Here is an 18,448-nt window from a genome sequence, read left to right as displayed (position 1 = left end):
TGCTTATATGTGTTAATCATCCTCAAGAGATTTTTTGGTCAGGCCAAAGACAAAGCCGCCCATACTGGGGAATACGAATGATTATAGAGACTAAACAAAATGATTCCTTGTGAGGCCATCTGATATGAATACAGTTTTACACAGTGATCCTTCAGAACCAGCATTGGGAGATTACTATCAGGTTTAGGGGAAACTGGCATGTGCTTTTCGTTGGCTGGAGACCTTCCTCTGTATACTTCAATTCCTATTCCATCTCATTCACTTCCTCATTGGCTGAATGGATCTAGCTACTGTATGGGGCGGCGCAGGTTGTGCTGGTACCATCTGGCTTGTTTTCTTGCATCATGGACTACATGTACGTTGAGTGGATGGAAACATCTGCAGAGGGAACGGCACTCTAGCTGAACTGCCCTGAACCATGCTATCGCTCAGGAGTTCACTTTATGACAGCCCAACACTTAGACACATTCTCAAAAGAGAAGAGACCTAAACAAAATAATGTATGAGAGTATTTTGTTCTTCTAAAGATTTTTTCATTGTAGTTTGGACCACTTTATAGGAATGCATATTAATAATGAAACACACCGTGTTAAGACACTCTTTGTTGGGGTTTCATTTATTGTGGCAGTTACCTGTAGATACAAATAGCGCTCAGATCTGAAATGAACTATACTTGACTTTGGACGTTGGACTAACACTACTATAGTGACTCTTTTAAAGCATAATTAATCAAAACATTCATTTTCAATGCAGAAGTATTACAGGTTCCTTTTAGAGAGAATTCTTAATTGATGTGGCTTTTAATAGGACACCTTGTTCCATTTAAATCATGGACAAAAGTTCAAGGACTGTGTTTCAGGGGAGACATATGGTACACAGACAGCTATTTAAGTGCAGGCAAATAAATGTTGGGAAAGAATATGCAGCTATTGCAAAACTGCTTTGATACTAATCAACTGAACACAAATAAGATCACAGGCCCAGTCCTGCATTGCACAGGACATCTGCCTCCTAGTAATCACTTTGACAATGTGTTATCTCAAAGATGCTACATCTAGACTTTAGTCCTTGTTCCAGTCATGCTGTTCAAGCAAGAATGAAAACTATAGAAGACTGGATTTGGGCAGATTCTAAAATGAATCAGTTTCAAAACGACAGGCATTTTACAAGTTTTTCAAGACTTTCTGAATATTCATTTGAGGTGATTCTCATCCATCTAAGCGAGAGACAAACTTGTGTTTGTCTCATGACGAGATGGCATGTGATGCTGGCTTAATAATAAGTTAAAAGAATACCGAAATAATTCCAAGTGCATAGCCCTTTAGGTGCTGACAACCACTGAAAACATTTCACATAGCTGAACATAGCTGCCATAACAAATGAGCAACGAAGTCCTCACTTAAGAATCTCTCCTCAAAGTCCTATTACTTGCACTGCAAAACAGAGCCACAGAGAAACCTAAACCATGTGTTGCTTGTGTGGAGAGTACTGTACAGTACCTCCTAGTTTATAATGAGAGCCATGCTGGACGTCTTCTGGACATGAACATGAAGACATGGCAGAACAGGAGGGTAGTCTGCAAAGGCCTTAGTGAGAAATGAAAGATTGTACTTTCAAGCAGCAAAGTCACCAGGGGTTGTGTGTCTAATAAGTATCATACTCCAGCTTCAGGGATGGGACACTTTGATATGACAATCCAACACGCTCTAACAATTCGTGTGATGGATAACATTGGGGGAAAAAAATACGTTTCAAATGAAAAGCCTTCTCCTTTCACAACAATACTGACAACAATGACCTGGTAACACGTAGTTGCTGAATGACAAACTGTCAAATGTATTTAAAAAAGGTAGTCTAGGGCCTTGCATTCCATTCAATTCCAAAAAGTGGTTTATTTGGCCTGTTGTATTTAACCTAGTGGCTGACATGGAGAGAAGTGTTGACTATCAAATACTCTGTTGCTTGTCTTCTGTCTAAATATTGTGACGTTGCAACCTAGATCTCCTCTCTGGTCCTGGGTTCCAGTTACCTTACAAGGAATGCCTCGATCCTGGGCAAGTGAGCGCATATAAGCCACATTTATTGACCTTTGTCACATGTGAATTGCAAAAAAATAGACTGTAATAATTCTCAGGGCTGTTTACAGTGGCTACAGGAGAGACTCTAGGAGGTGTTAAATCTGTCAGTGATGTTATTGATTAGGCACATTAAAGCAAACCTTTTCACCAATCACACTGGCTGCAAACTTCCACCGTTCAATGTTCTTGAATGTAACCTAACTGTAGTTCCTTTTCCAGCCCTACATTTCCAGTTCGTCTTTCAGACAATGCAAGACACTTAGGATATATTTAGGAAGTATTTACATTCAGTCTTGCCTGCCTTCTAATATTTTTATATCTGGAAAGAGATGGGCCTCCGCTAGTGCATGAGTCATGCCACAGTCCCTCAGTTCATTACCCACATCTCCATTCCATTGATGATCCATCGTTCCTACATTCTCTAGCCCACTGCACAGCATCAAAGGCCAGACTAGATGAAGACTAAACTGGATTAATAAAGCGATTAAAGTCTTGAGTTAGAGAGAGGCGGCCCATAGTGCCAAAATATTCAAAGCATGACAATTGTGAACTAAAGTGAACAATAAAAAACAAGATGGGTGAGCGCTTAGTGAGCGAGAGTTCAATGTGACGGAGTTCAGATGTAAAGTGGTGTTTGCCACAACAAAACAAAGATCAACACTTGACTTGTGTTGACAGTTACTGCAACAATGGCGAGCAAAATAGAATCTTTGGAAAGCATCGACACAGCCCTGTTTCACTTGAATGTGCCTTAGGATGATTCCACAAACATCTAACGGTTTTCCTGTAACCTTGTGAGTGTATGGCTGTTTTGGGGACTAAAGTTCTGTGGGGCCTCAATATCATTCAACAGGGACTGTTAACTCCTATTTCTCACCATAATTTGGCTGGAGGGATGGAGTGATATTTGACTATCTCCTGTTGAGGATCATATGATGCTCTTCTGTTTCTTTGTAATGTTTTGCACATGGCCACAGGACCAGTGTCCAAACGCTTGGCTGAATGGTGTGTTTGTTCACCCTGGTCCCTGCAAAACAGGCGCATGGCTCTCTCAGACAATGCTGTCAAGATGTCCTCGGGAGGCCCCTCACCAGCACACCCCACTTGGCAGCTGTTGCCAGTCTCTATTCAACAAATAATCTACTGGAGATGGAGGTGTCAGTCAGTGCTGTCAGTGGTGTATTTTCAGCCCTATACGTAAGAAAAAGGAAGAGATGTACCCTAAAATCTAGGGACATCTTTGGACTGGATTGTGGCTGAGGCATAGTGGCACTAATGTTTCTCCTCTCAGGGCAAAATCGTTGTTTTTACAGATCATGTATAAGTCAATACATGTCTCCTTGTGGATAACATATGTGTAATGTCATACATTATACAGTATTATTCTATGTGTCACGTTCTGACCTTTATTTCCTGTGTTTTGTATTTAGTTAGTATGGTCAGGGCGTGAGTTGGGTGTGCAGTCTATGTTTGTTTTTCTATGTTTTGGGTATTTCTGTGTTTCGGCCTAGTATGGTTCTCAATCAGAGGCAGGTGTCATTAGTTGTCTTTGATTGAGAATCATACTTAGGTAGCCTGGGTTTCACTGTGTGTTTGTGGGTGATTGTTCCTGTCTCTGTCATTGCAACAGATAGGACTGTTTTGAGTTTTCACATTTCTTGTTTTTTTGTTAGTTTGTTCATGTGAAGTGATTTATTAAAGCATGAATCAAAACAACCACGCTGCGCTTTGGTCCGCCTCTCGTTCAGATGAAGAAAACCATTACACTATGCTAGTTTTAAGGGTATCTATTTTGAGGATCTGAAATGGTCGAACCACACGGACACTGTGCGGACACTGTGGTGAAGGCACGACAGCGACTCTTCAACCTCAGGAGGCTGAAGAAATTTGCGGCCTGTCCCAGAGGGCCATCACAGGTTTCTACAGGAGCACCACTGAGAGCATACAGTTGGGCTGCATCACAGCCTGGTATGGCAACTCCACCGTCGCTGACCGCAAGGCACTACAGAGGGTGGTACGCTCAGCCGAACGCACAATTAGGTGCACACTGCCTGCCCTCCAGAACACCTACAACATGAGGGGTCGCAGGAAGGTCAAGATCACCAGGGACCTCCCCGCTTCCATCACTCACTTAGACGCTGGTAGTACAGGAGCATCATGGCTTAAACTAACAGACCGGTCAATAGGTTCTACCCCCAGACCATCAGACTGCTGGATAGCCAACACTAGTCACCCCCCCAACCACCGCCCCCCTCTTACCCCTCCCCTTTTTGAATTTATACTTGTTGTTGACTGATGCAGTCCCTTTCAAAAGCGTGCCTAAACCACATGCTGTACAGAGAGAGTTATTTCACTCCAGGCCATGCTGTTCTACATGTTTACAACACTCCTCCTGTTATCAGAAAAGGCCCAATCATATTTTCCAAGCCAAGTGATCAGGTGGCCTGTAGCAATGTTAATAATAAATGTAATAGCCACAGGGGGTCTCCATCATAGATGAAAACATCCTCCAAGTTCGCTGAGATTCTCTTTGTATTCCTATTTCCTGAGCCAAAAGTGTTTTTGTCCATTTTCCTATCAATAAACTGTACAATCCATCATCAGAAATGTCATTTTTATGTTTAAAAGATCTAATAAATTGTACATTTTGTCAAGTAAAGGCTGCTGTCATTTTTCTCTGATTTCCATTCTTTCATTGTGCTTGGGATCAATAGTGACAGAAACAGCTGACAACAACTGGACAAGCAGAGACGGCTAAAGAATGTCTGTTTTAAACAAACCCGCCTGTCAGTCAAACGCGTGTCTAGTTAACCAGTATGGCTTCAAACAGTGTATTATTAACACCAATGTTCTTAGCCAAGCTACGCATCTGAAGGCTGGCTTGCGACATGCATGATGTAACAAGGAAGGTGATAAGGAAAATTCTGAGAGGTTGCCCATTGGGAGCCGAGGCTATGATGATGCCATCTTGGCATGGCTGGACCCAGACACTGCTGAGCAGACCTACACTGTAACAAGTGGATTTTTTGCCATGTCTAATAAAACCAACAAAGAACTACCATTTTCTTTGGGAAAATGGAAGCCAGTGCAATTCTGAGAGGTTGCCCATTGGGAGCCGAGGCTATGATGATGCAATGTAACATTGAATGATACAAGTCTACAAAAGCACGTGTTTGTAGCTTTTGTTTCATCCTTCACCTGTAGTCAAGTGTGTTAGTCTGCAAACTTATGCTTTCGTAGACTTTTGTCCTTCAATAAGCTCCCAATGGGCACCTCCCTGCTGTCTTGGCATCCTCAAATAATTTATTCAGCTCCGGCCCACAGCTAGCTGCCTATGGGCATCTTAGCTGCTCCACAGTCAAACCTTTCAAAATGCATCAGTGTTCAAAATTGCCTCTTATGAGCATAGCAAAAACCAATTGGATTTTTGCTATGGTAGTGTTCTCCTGCTATGCTCATGAGAGCCAATTTTGAACAAGTGCTGTCATTCAAAATTTTGAATGACAGCGTTTGTTCAGTCTACCAACGGATAATTTGTACCATGCTATATATAGACTAGGCCTACCTGACACCAGTGCTGTAAAATAGGTAAGTAAAAATACTTTAAAGTACTACTTAAGTAGTTATTTTGGGCATCTGTACTTTACTTTACTATTTGACTCCTTTTACATTTACTTTGCATTCCTTAAGAAAATATTGTACTGGTTACGCCATACATTTTCCTTGCACCCAAAAGTAATTGTTACATTTTGAATGGTTAGCAGAACAGTAAAATAGTTCAACTCACACACTTATCAACAGAACATCCCTGGTCATCTCTACTGTCTCTGATCTGGCGGACTCACTAAACCGATATGCTTTGTTTGTAAATGATGTCTGAGTGTTGGAGTGTGCTTTCATTAAATAAATAAAAAGAAGAAAATGGTGCCATCTGGTTTGCTTAATATAATGAATTTGAAAGTATTAATACTTAAGTATATTTTAAACCAAATACTTTAGACTTCAACTCAAGAAGAATTTTACTGGGTGACTACTTTTACTTGAGTCATTTTCTATTTTTACTTTTACTCAAGTATGACAGTTGGGTACTTTTTCCTCCACTGCCTGACATTGAAAGTGCAACCAAAATCAGAAGTTGTGCGTACTGTAGGCCTACTGTTAATTAATATCTTGTTAATAAATATCTACCTAAAATTTAGGCTGCACAAGGCCTACAATAGAACTCGCCATCTTGTCATCCTAAAAAATTGAAATGAGTTATCTCTGGTTTGTTCAGCCTTTCCTATGGGGAAAATGAATGGGGAGAGAATAAGGTTTTGGGATAAACACTGAAAATAAGGCCTGAGGTTAACACAGGTTTAGGAGATCTTATACATTTTGTTCCATGAGATATCAGTCTGTTAACATGACCTTTATGGATTATGAAGCCTTTATGTGCATTATGCGTTTTGTTATTACTTAAATGCTTCAAAATTCACAAAAAGTTAAGTTAGTTGATGAAGATTATCTCATAGAACAAAATGTATAAGATCTCCTGAGTCTGTTTACTACAGACCTTATTTTTGGCGTTTATCAAAAAACCCTACAAAAATACAATTAATTCCCCCATAGGCTTTGTCCAATGAACCATGGCGAAATTAGTGCCTACAAAAATAGATCATTAATATAACTCTCTATTGACAATTGACCATAAACATTCAAACCAATTGACATACACTACATAATCAAAAGTATGTGGACACTTGCTCATTGAACATCTCATTCTAAAATCATGGGCATTAATAGGGGAGTTAGAAGTTGGTCCCCCCTTTGCTGCTATAACAGCCACTCTTCCGGGAATGCTTTCCACTAGATGTTGGAACACTGCTGCGGGGACTTGCTTCCATTCAGCCATGAGAGCATAGGGTGAGGTGGGGCACTGATGTTGGGCGATAGGCCTGGCTCACAGTCGGCGTTACAAATCAACACAAAGGTGTTCGATGGGGTGGAGGTCAGGGCTCCTTGCAGGCCAGTCAATTTCTTCCACACTGAACTTGACAAACCATTTCTGTATGGACTTCGCTTTGTGCACAGAGGCATTGTCATGCTGGAACAGGAAAGGGCCTTGCCCAAACTGTTGCCACAAGGTTGGAAGCTCAGAATTGTCTAGAATGTCATTGTATGTTGTAGCATTAAGGTTTCCCTTCACTGGATCTAAGGGGCATTGCCCAAACCATGAAAACCAGCACCAGACAAGTATTCCTCCTCCACCTAACTTTACAGTTGGCATTATGCATTCGGGCAGGTAGTGTTTTCCTGACATCGGCCAAACCCAGATTTGTCCGTTGGACTGCCAGACGGTGAAGTGTGATTCCTCACTCCAGAGAACGTGTTGCCAATGGTCCAGAGTCCAATGGAGGCCATCTTTACACCACTCCAGTCGACGCTTGGCATTGCAAATGGTGATTTTAGGCTTGTATGCGGCTACTCGGCTGCAGAAACCCATTTCATGAAACTCCCAACTAACAGTTATTGTGCTGACGTTGCTTCCAGAGGCAGTTTGAAACTCGGTAGTGAGTGTTGCAACCAAGGACAGACCATTTTTATGCGGTACGCGCTTCAGCACTCAGTGGTCTCGTTCTGTGAGCTTGTGTGGCCTACCACTTCACGACTGAGCCATTGTTGCTCCTAGACATCTCCACTTCACAATAACAGCACTTACATTTGACTGGGGCAGATCTACTGTAGCAGGGCATAAATTTGACGAACTGACTTGTTGGAAAGGTAGCATCCTATAACGGTGCCACGCTGAAAGTCACTGAGCTCTTCAGTAAGGCCATTCTACTGCCAATGTTTCTCCGTGGAGATTGTATACCTGTGTGCTCAATTTTATACACCTGTCATCAATGGGTGTGGCTGGAAAAGCCAAATCCACTAAATTGGTGTGTCCACATATTTTGTATATATAGTGTAGATTGCAGATGATTTTAGCTATTAAACTTAAGCTGTGTTTACACAGGCAGCCCAATTCTGATATTTTTTTCCACTAATTTGTCTTTTGACCAATCATATCAGATTTTTTCAAAAGTCAAATTAGTGAAAAAATAAATGCATAATTTGGCTGCCTGTGTAAATGCATCCTAAGGTAGCTACAAGTAAATTGGTGGAATTTCCCTGCATTGGCAAAACTATGTACACCGTTCAGATTTCCTATAGCTGGTTTCCTCTCAGTGCATACTGGTTTTGGGCGCTAGGCTTGTTTACCGAAAAATGCAGTCACGTAGGCTATTGTCGACTTCAAAAGGAGAAAAGTTGGAAGGCACCTTCCTCGGTAGTATCGACAGTGTTAATTGTTATTCTTGAAGCTCCACCTCCACATTTTATGTTAATTTCAACGTTATTCTGCGCTGCGTGTGGGACTGCTTTGTAGCCTATCTGCGGCGGTCCAATGTAAATAGCCTTGGACAGCCACTAACTACACTGAGGGTAAACGGTGTTTGGAGAGAACGAAATCGTGATTATCTGATTATGTTATGTTGACAGCCAAGGAGCGCATGTCTGTGAATATTTTATCTAACAAAACCAGAGAAGAGGAACTCACCTTGTATTTAAACATGGGAGGTCAGATAACAAGACATACCTTGTACGGTAAGGATATTTGACTTTTTTTTTTTTTTGGGGGTAGCCTATATTCGATTATTGATTGCGTATATTTAGCAATAATAAAAACGTTGCTGATGGGATATGCTTCAATGTAAACCTAGAGGCAAAAATTGCATAATTTGAGGATGATTCTAAATTGATTAAGTGTCAGTTTATCCCTCACAGAAAGAAGTTAGTCAGCAAGAAAATTAGTTAAAGTATTATGAATGCTCTAGCTACGACTTGTGTGCTTTTTTATGTTAGATGCATGCTAACGTTCAAACACAATTATAGCAATGCAATATTCTGTTATGTGCAGCAACGTGAATGTTCAAGAATTAACTTCGTATTTGCATAGTTGCAAATTGGCTGATAGTATTTATATCTCGTTTTTTAAAATTTGCTACATATTTTCTTCAGATTACAATTTATGGTTAAGTATATCTGGGATGATTGAGCCAAATAACTGGACTTTGAATATAACTGGATTTTGAAGTTATCAATGTGGAGAAATGGTGTTCCTTAATTATTATTATTTAAATCGTTTACCATGCCTAGTATTTGTAAACAGTGTGCCTCTCATTGACTGCCCAAGTGTCCAATCAGTTGTCTGATACTCCACAAGACCATATGCAATGACATAACTAATCTAATTAATCATGTTCAATTACTCTAAATTAATGCATATAGTCTGCAGTTCTCCTCTGATTATTTTTATGTTTTATTTTAACTAGGCAAGTCAGTTAAGAACAAATTCTTATGTACAATGACGGCCTCATAGTGTAATACATTGTATTTGTTTTTTTTGTCCCTTGTCAGATAGATCTCTATGATGAGGCTATAATAAGAGGTTCTAAACTTGTATAAACATTCATATTTTATTGGTCACATACACATATTTATCAGATGTTATTGCGGGTGTAGCCAAATGCTTGTAAAAGAGCCTGAAACAAGGTGTCTATTGGCACCATCTTGGTGAACGTCACAAACCGCTTTCCTAGCTATGCAATCCATCTTTCCTGGCTATGCAATGATACAGAGATTGTGTGCAATGTACAGTATATGACATACTTAAGCAATGAGGCCCGAGAGGGTGTGGTGTATATGGCCAATATACCACGGCTAAGGGCTGTTCTTAGGCGCAACGCGGAGTGCCTGGACACAGCGCTAAGCCATGGTATATTGGCCATATCACAAACCCCCAAGGTGCCTTATTGCTATCATAAACTGGTTACCAATGTAATTAGAGCAGTACAAATAAATGTGTTGTCATACCTGTGGTATACCACAACTGTCAGCCAATCAGCATTCAGGGCTCAAACCACTAAGTTTATAGTTTACATTAGACCTCACAGGTAGGAGAGGTCTATTAGAAATGTGAAATTATAGTTGTGACAGCCAGGGTAGTACACACCCTAGGCTTCCCAGTGACCCTAGGCAGCCAGATGCCCTTAGAGTCAGATCTAGGAACATCTTACTTAAACCCAGCTAATCCTTGACCATCAGCAGGTCCAATGTAAAACTGACATTAGATCAGTGGTTAGGGCCAACCTCCACCTCTCCCTTTCAGAGATGACACAGTGTGACAACCAAGCTGCTGTAACACACTTGCCCTGTGCTCTCCAGGGCTCCTGCCTCTGAGCTTTTGTCCCACATTAGCAGGTCACTGAGCCCTGATGTTTACATAATGTCAAGTCTGGAAAAAAGACTCCAGAGCGGGGCAGCGGGCCAGGTGTGACTGCCTATGGCGGTCTCTGGCTCTGTCTATCCAGTCTTCACTGTTTGGTTGCCCTGACCAATCAATGACGATTGAGCTCTGAGCAATATTCCCCTTCCTTAACCTGAGTGCCTGATGCCTGTCGTGGCACTTCTCTTTATCATGCCCAGTCTCTGCTCAATGTTATGCTTGACATCTCTGTCTGGTTGCATTGCTCTCAAGACATGCCCAGAGAACCTCTGTGCCGTTGAGGAGGTAGGCACTGACCTTCTCAGACAATCCAATGTAATGCTGAAGGTAAATAAGCATAAAGAATTCAACTCTATCAATGTGGCAGCAGTAGTAGCAACAAGCAAAATGCATTTGGCATTTGTGAGGTCTTTTGTAAAGTAATTTTGGACTTGAGTCAACCAAAAGTGTTTGTTTTGTATGTTCTGGCATGTCATGCATTATCATTTGCTTGGCCAATGGTTGAATACAATACACCCTTTTATGTTGCCATCAAACAATCTGACATGATGAATAAAATATGGTTACTTGATTTATTATTACTTAATTTAGGACCATTGTTGTACATAGAGAACCATTCATCATTTTTATGTAGCCCAGCGACAGACGGGAATACCTCAAGTCAGTAGTGTATACTCTGACAAATAGGCTGTACTTTTCCTATGCCAGTTCAGCCTGAACAATTCGTTGGAGTTCTCTTGGCAGCCACAATCTAAAAGAGTTTCAACAATGGAGAAAATAACTCTGTAGAAACACATGACAAATTCTGTGCTGCTTTATCTTTGGTTAATTTCCTGGTGAAAATGTGTTATTCAAATGATGCTATATGTACTGTACATCCATGGATAGATATGAGACTGCTTACCTTGCAGAATATTTCTGTCTTGAAATTGAAGTGACTGCATTCGCAGAAGCCCCATGATTCTCTGTTGCCAATATAAGCTGCCTAATTGAAATGTCTCCTGGGTACACTGAAAAGGTCTTGACCCCTACAGGTCAGGAGCAATAATAACTTTCTATCCCTAAGAAATTAGATTAGGGATACACACACACACACACACACACACACACACACACACACACACACACACACACACACACACACACACACACACACACACACACACACACACACACACACACACACACACACACACACACACACACACACACACACACACACCTCTTAATTAGGCAAATGTGCTCCTCTAGTTGTTGATCCTTAGACCATTTGCTTTTTAGTGCAGTGCCCTGGTGACAGGCCAGTGTTGACCTGCTCCCAAACCTCTGCTGGTTTATACTGTAGGTTTGTAAAGAACAGGTATTTGTGATATTATCTTCATATTATTATATATTATAAAATATTATTTGTGACTGTTAATTTGACAATCGGCTAAGTGCAAGTCATGAAACAACATTTGGTACATATGCCTCATTCCCACACAATTGTCTGTTGAATAAGTCATTATTTGGGATGATCTCACCAGAAATATCTTCCTGACAACTCAATGTCCTTGGCATTGTTGTATTGCTTTGAAGGGAGATGTGAAAATGTGAATGGGGAAAAGGAGATTAGGGGAATAGCCTAAATGTTGATTTTTTTGCACATACAGTGGCACAACCCACGCCTTATCTGTCTACAAAAAGGCAGATGTGAGAACAGTAGATTTGGAGTCAATTAGAGCGGCATTGAAGAATGTATGTGTAGGAGCAGGCTATTACCCATGATTCATTCTTTGGTATTTACTACAAGTCAGATACATCCCAAAGTAGCTTTGTAGTCGTTTTTTTTTTCGTGTTATGCTATTCTTTGACTCTCTTTAACTTTCTCACTCATTATTATTCACCATTCATTCAGCATTTTCCGTAATCATGGTAGCATTCACATCCACATGTAGAAGTGTTTAGAAACATATTATATTCTTATTTGCAATAAAAGTGACTCCAAAATGACACAATACATTATTTACCATTAATTTCTATTGGGCACACAAACAAAACGAACTGCAAATGCATCCAACAAGTTTGTAGAGTCAATCAATCAAATTGATTTATGAAGCCCTTTTTACATCAGCCGATGTCACAAAGTGCTATACCCAAACCCAGCCTAAAACCCCAAACAGCAAGCAATGCAGATGTAGAAGCACGGTGGCTAGGAAAAACTCCCTAGAATGTCAGGAACCTAGGAAGAAACCAAGAGGAACCAGGCTCCGAGGGGTGGCCACTCCTCTTCTGACATCTTCTGCCGGGTGGCGATGATAACAAAACATGGCCAAGATGTTCAAACGTTCATAGATGACAAGCAGGGTTAGCAGATGTTAATGCGAGTGTAGCGAAATGCTTGTGCTTCTAGTTCCGACAATGCAGTAATAACCAACAAGTAATCTAACTAACAATTCCAAAACTACTGTCTTATACACACAAGTGCAGGGGGATAAAGGATATGTACATAAAGATATATGAATGAGTGATGGTACAGAGCGGCATAGGCAAGATACAGTAGATGGTATCGAGTACAGTATATACATATGAGATGAGTATATAAACAAAGTGTCATAGTTAAAGTGGCTAGTGATACATGTATTACATAAAGATGCAGTAGATGATAAAAAGTACAGTATATACATATACATATGAGATGAATAATGTAGGGTATGTAAACATTATATTAGGTAGCATTGTTTAAAGTGGCTAGTGATATATTTTACATTTCCCATCAATTCCCATTATTAAAGTGGCTGGAGTTGAGTCAGTGTGTTGGCAGCAGCCACTCAATGCTAGTGGTTGCTGTTTAACAGTCTGATGGCCTTGAGATAGAAGCTGCTTTTCAGTCTCTCGGTCCCAGCTTTGATGCACCTGTACTGACCTCGCCTTCTGGATGATAGCGGGGTGAACAGGCAGTGGCTCGGGTGGTTGTTGTCCTTGATGATCTTTATGGCCTTCCTGTAACATTGGGTGGTGTAGGTGTCCTGGAGGGCAGGTAGTTTGCCCCCGGTGATGCGTTGTGCAGACCTCACTACCCTCTGGAGAGCCTTACGGTTGTGAGCGGAGCAGTTGCCGTACCAGGCGGTGATACAGCCCGCCAGGATGCTCTCGATTGTGCATCTGTAGACGTTTGTGAGTGCTTTTGGTGACAAGCCAAATTTCTTCAGCCTCCTGAGGTTGAAGAGGCGCTGCTGCGCCTTCTTCACGATGCTGTCTGTGTGGGTGGACCAATTCAGTTTGTCTGTGATGTGTATGCCGAGGAACTTAAAACTTACTACCCTCTCCACTACTGTTCCATCGATGTGGATAGGGGGGTGTTCCCTCTGCTGTTTCCTGAAGTCCACAATCATCTCCTTAGTTTTGTTGACGTTGAGTGTGAGGTTATTTTCCTGACACCACACTCCGAGGTCCCTCACCTCTTCCCGGTAGGCCGTCTCGTCGTTATTGGTAATCAAGCCTACCACTATTCTGTCGTCCGCAAACTTGATGATTGAGTTGGAGGCGTGCGTGGCCACGCAGTCGTGGGTGAACAGGGAGTACAGGAGAGGGCTCAGAACGCACCCTTGTGGGGCCCCAGTGTTGAGGATCAGCGGGGTGGAGATGTTGTTGCCTACCCTCACCACCTGGGGGCGGCCCGTCAGGAAGTCCAGTACACAGTTGCACAGGGCGGGGTCGAGACCCAGGGTCTCGAGCTTGATGACGAGCTTGGAGGGTACTATGGTGTTAAATGCCGAGCTGTAGTCGATGAACAGCATTCTCACGTAGGTATTCCTCTTGTCCAGATGGGTTAGGGCAGTGTGCAGTGTGGTTGAGATTGCATCGTCTGTGGACCTATTTGGGCGGTAAGCAAATTGGAGTGGGTCTAGGGTGTCAGGTAGGGTGGAGGTGATATGGTCCTTGACTAGTCTCTCAAAGCACTTCATGATGACGGAAGTGAGTGCTACGGGGCGGTAGTCGTTTAGCTCCGTTGCCTTAGCTTTCTTGGGAACAGGAACAATGGTGGCCCTCTTGAAGCATGTGGGGACAGCAGACTGGGATAGGGATTGATTGAATATGTCCGTAAACACACCAGCCAGCTGGTCTGCGCATGCTCTGAGGGCGCGGCTGGGGATGCCGTCTCGGACTGCAGCCTTGCGAGGGTTAACACGTTTAAATGTTTTACTCACCTCGGCTGCAGTGAAGGCGTGTGTGTGTGTGTGTGTGTGTGTGTGTGTGTGTGTGTGTGTGTGTGTGTGTGTGTGTGTGTGTGTGTGTGTGTGTGTGTGTGTGTGTGTGTGTGTGTGTGTGTGTGTGTGTGTGTGTGTGTGTGTGTGTGTGTGTAAGGAAGGAAGCTAAAGTAATTCCACTCCCGAAAAATAGTAAAGCACCCTTTGCTGTCGCCAACAGTCATACAATCAGTTTGCTGCCTGTTCTTAGTAAACTGATGGAGAGAATTGTGTTGGGCCAAATACAATGCTATTTTCACAGAACAAGTTAACTACTGACTTTCAGCATGCATACAGAGAAGGTCACTCAACTTGTACTGCACTGACTTAATGACTGATGATTGCTTAAAATAAATGCATAATAAGGTGATCTTTTTAGCTGTACTGTTAGATTTCAGTGCAGCCTTTGATATTATTGATCATAAACTGTTATTGAAAAAACTCACTTTCTTTGGATATAAATAACCTGCCATCACATGGTTGGAGAGTTATTTATCCAATAGATCCCAGAGAGGGTTCTTCAATGGAAGCTTCTCTAACATAAGATATGTACAGTGCGGTGTCACTCAGGGCAGTTGGCTTGGGCTGTTACTCTTCTCAATTTTGACAGATTATTTGCCACTTGTCTTACACGAAGCAAGAATCACTGTATGTGGATGATTCCACACTCTACATGTCAGCACCAAAAGCCAATGAGCTTACTGAAATTCTAAATAAGGAGTTATCAGTATCAGAATGTGTGATTAATAATAAATAGGGTGCCTTCATAAAGTATTCACACCCCTCGACTTTTTCCACATTTTGTTGTGTTTCGGCCTGGATTTAATAATGGATTAAATTGAGATGTTTTGTCACTGGTCTACAATGTTTTGTCATTGGTCCCATGGAGCTCAGTTGGTAGAGCATGGTGTTTGCAATGCCAGGGATGTTGGTTCACTTCCCACAGGGGACCTGTATGAAAATGTATGCACTCAATGCTGTAAGTTGCTCTGGATAAGAGCATTTCCTCAATGACTAAAATGTAATACTAAAAGCATTGTATTTGGTTCAAAAATGGAGCTAAGATCTTAACCTCAATGGTTATTGTCCAGAAGCTATTTTTGGTCATAGGAAACAATGGAAGAAACATTGTGTACAAAAAATAAATTAACAAAATAGCAGAATTGGTCAGGAGCCCGTAAAACAGCTATCCATTGCAGCGTCAATCTCCATGCAGCACTGGTCTCTCTGCTACTACACTGCAAGCGGTACCGATGCACCAAGGCTATAACCAACAGGACCCTGAACAGCTTCTGCCCCCAAACAATAAGACCGTTAAAAAAATATATATTTTTATTTCGCCTTGATTTAACCAGGTAGGCTAGTTGAGAACAAGTTCTCATTTGCAACTGTGACCTGGCCAAGATAAAGCATAGCAATTCGACACATACAACAACACAGAGTTACACATGGAATAAATAAAACATAGTCAATAATACAGTAGAACAAAATAAAACAAAAAGTCTATATACAGTGAGTGCAAATGAGGTAAGATAAGGGAGTTAAGGCAATAAATAGGCCATGGTGGCGAAGTAATTACAATATAGCAATTACACACTGGAATGGTAGATGTGCAGAAGATGAATGTGCAAGTAGAGATACTTGGGTGCAAAGGAGCAAGATAAATAAATAAATACTGTATGGAGATGAGGTAGGTAGATAGATGGGCTGTTTACAGATGGGCTGTGTACAGGTGCAGTGATCTGTGACCTGCTCTGACAGCTGGTGCTTAAAGCTAGTGCGGGAGATATGAGTCTCCAGCTTCAGAGATTTTTGCAGTTCTTTCCAGTCATTGGCAGCAGAGAACTGGAAGGAAAGACGACCAAAGGAGGAAATGGCTTTGTGGGTGACCAGTGAGATATACCTGCTGGAGCACGTGCTACGAGTGGGTGCTGCTATGATGACCAGTGAGCTGAGATAATGCGGGGCTTTACCTAGCAGAGACTTGTAGATAACCTGTAGCCAGTGGGTTTGGCGACGACTATGAAGCGAGGGCCAACCAACGAGAGCTTACAGGTCGCAATGGTGGGTAGTGTATGGGGCTTTGGTGACAAATGGATGGCACTGTGATAGACTGCATCCAGTTTGCTGAGTAGAGTGTTGGAGGCTATTTTATAGATGACATCACCGAAGTCAAGGATCTTTAGGATGGTCAGTTTTACGAGGGTATGTTTGGCAGCATGAGTGAAGGATGCTTTGTTGCGATATAGGAAGCCAATTCTAGATTTAATTTTGGATTGGAGATGCTTAATGTGAGTCTGGAAAGATAGTTTACAGTCTAACCAGACACCTAGGTATTTTTAGTTGTCCACGTATTCTAAGTCAGAGCCGTCCAGAGTAGTGATGCTGGACGGGCGAGCAGGTGCGGGCAGTGATCGGGTGAATAGCATGCATTTAGTTTTACTTACATTTAAGAGCAGTTGGAGGCCACGGAAGGAGAGTTGTATGGCATTGAAGCTCGTCTGGAGGTTAGTTAACACAGTGTCCAAAGAGGGGCCAGAAGTATACAGAATGGTGTCATCTGCGTAGAGGTGTACCAGAGAATCACCAGCAGCAAGAGCAACATCATTGATGTATACAGAGAAGAGAGTCGGCCCGAGAATTGAACACTGTGGCACCCCCACTGCCAGAGGTCCGGACAACAGGCCCTCCAATTTGACACACATTTGAGAAACCAAGGCTGTTGAGTTTGCCAATTAGAATGTGGTAATTGACAGAGTCGAAAACCTTTGCCAGGTCGATGAATACGGCTGCACAGTAATGTCTCTTATCGATGGCGGTTATGATGTCGTTTAGGACCTTGAGCGTGGCTGAGGTGCACCCATGACCAGCTCTGAAACCAGATTGCATAGAGGAGAAGGTACAGTGGGATTCAAAATGGTCGGTAATCTGTTTTTTAACTTAGCTTTTGAAGACCTTAGAAAGACAGGGTAGGATAGATATAGGTCTGAAGCTATTTGGGTCTAGAGTGTCACCCCCATTGAAGAGGGGGATGACCGCGGCAGCTTTCCAATCTTTGGGAATCTCAGACGATACGAAAGAGAGATTGAACAGGCTAGTAATAGGGGTTGCAACAATTTCGGCAGATAATTTTAGAAAGAGAGGGTCCAGATTGTCTAGCCCTGCTGATTTGTAGGGGTCCAGATTTTGCTCTTTCAGAACATAAGCTATCTGGATTTGGGTAAAGGAAAAATGGTGGGGGCTTTGGCGGGTTGCTGTGGAGGGTGTCGGTCAGTTGACCGGGGTAGGGGTAGCCAGGAGGAAAGCATGGCCAGCCGTAGAGAAATGCTTATTGAAATTCTCAATTATAGTGGATTTATCGGTGGTGACAGTGTTTCCTAGCCTCAGAGCAGTGGGCAGCTGTGATTAGGTGCTCTTATTCTCCATGGACTTTAGAGTGTCCCAGAACTTTTTTGAGTTAGTACTACAGGATGCAAATTTCTGTTTGAAAAAGCTAGCCTTAGCTTTCCTAACTACCTGTGTATATTTGTTCCTAACTTCGCTGAAAAGTTGCATATCACGGGGGCTATTCGATGCTAATGCAGAACGCCACAGGATGTTTTTGTGCTGGTCAAGGGCAGACAGGTCTGGAGTGAACCAAGGACTATATCTATTCCTAGTTCTACATTTTTTGAATGGGGCATGCTTATTCAAGATGGTGAGGAAGGCACTTTTAAAGAATAGCCAGGCATCATCTACTGACGGGATGAGATCAATGTCATTCCAGGATACCCCGGCCAGGTCAATTAGAAAGGCTTGCTCGCAGAAGTGTTTTAGGGAGCGTTTGACAGTGA

At 42.2% G+C, this 18,448-nt stretch overlaps 1 protein-coding gene across 1 annotated transcript in view; it reads left to right on the top strand.

Moving 5' to 3' along the window:
• The first annotated feature begins 8,307 nt into the window (after nt 1–8,307).
• The window catches only part of LOC118369728 (E3 ubiquitin-protein ligase NEURL1-like), a 51,693-nt gene continuing 41,552 nt past the window's right edge, over nt 8,308–18,448 (top strand). The window contains exon 1 of the mRNA XM_035754375.1: nt 8,308–8,705. Coding sequence (XP_035610268.1) covers nt 8,591–8,705 — 115 coding nt within the window. The 5' untranslated portion in view covers nt 8,308–8,590. The remainder of the gene's footprint in view (nt 8,706–18,448) is intronic.

The sequence above is a fragment of the Oncorhynchus keta genome, chromosome 36 (genome assembly GCF_023373465.1).
Source record: "Oncorhynchus keta strain PuntledgeMale-10-30-2019 chromosome 36, Oket_V2, whole genome shotgun sequence".
In the NCBI taxonomy this organism is placed as follows: Eukaryota; Metazoa; Chordata; class Actinopteri; order Salmoniformes; family Salmonidae; genus Oncorhynchus; species Oncorhynchus keta.
This window is presented reverse-complemented; position numbering and strand designations above follow the sequence as displayed.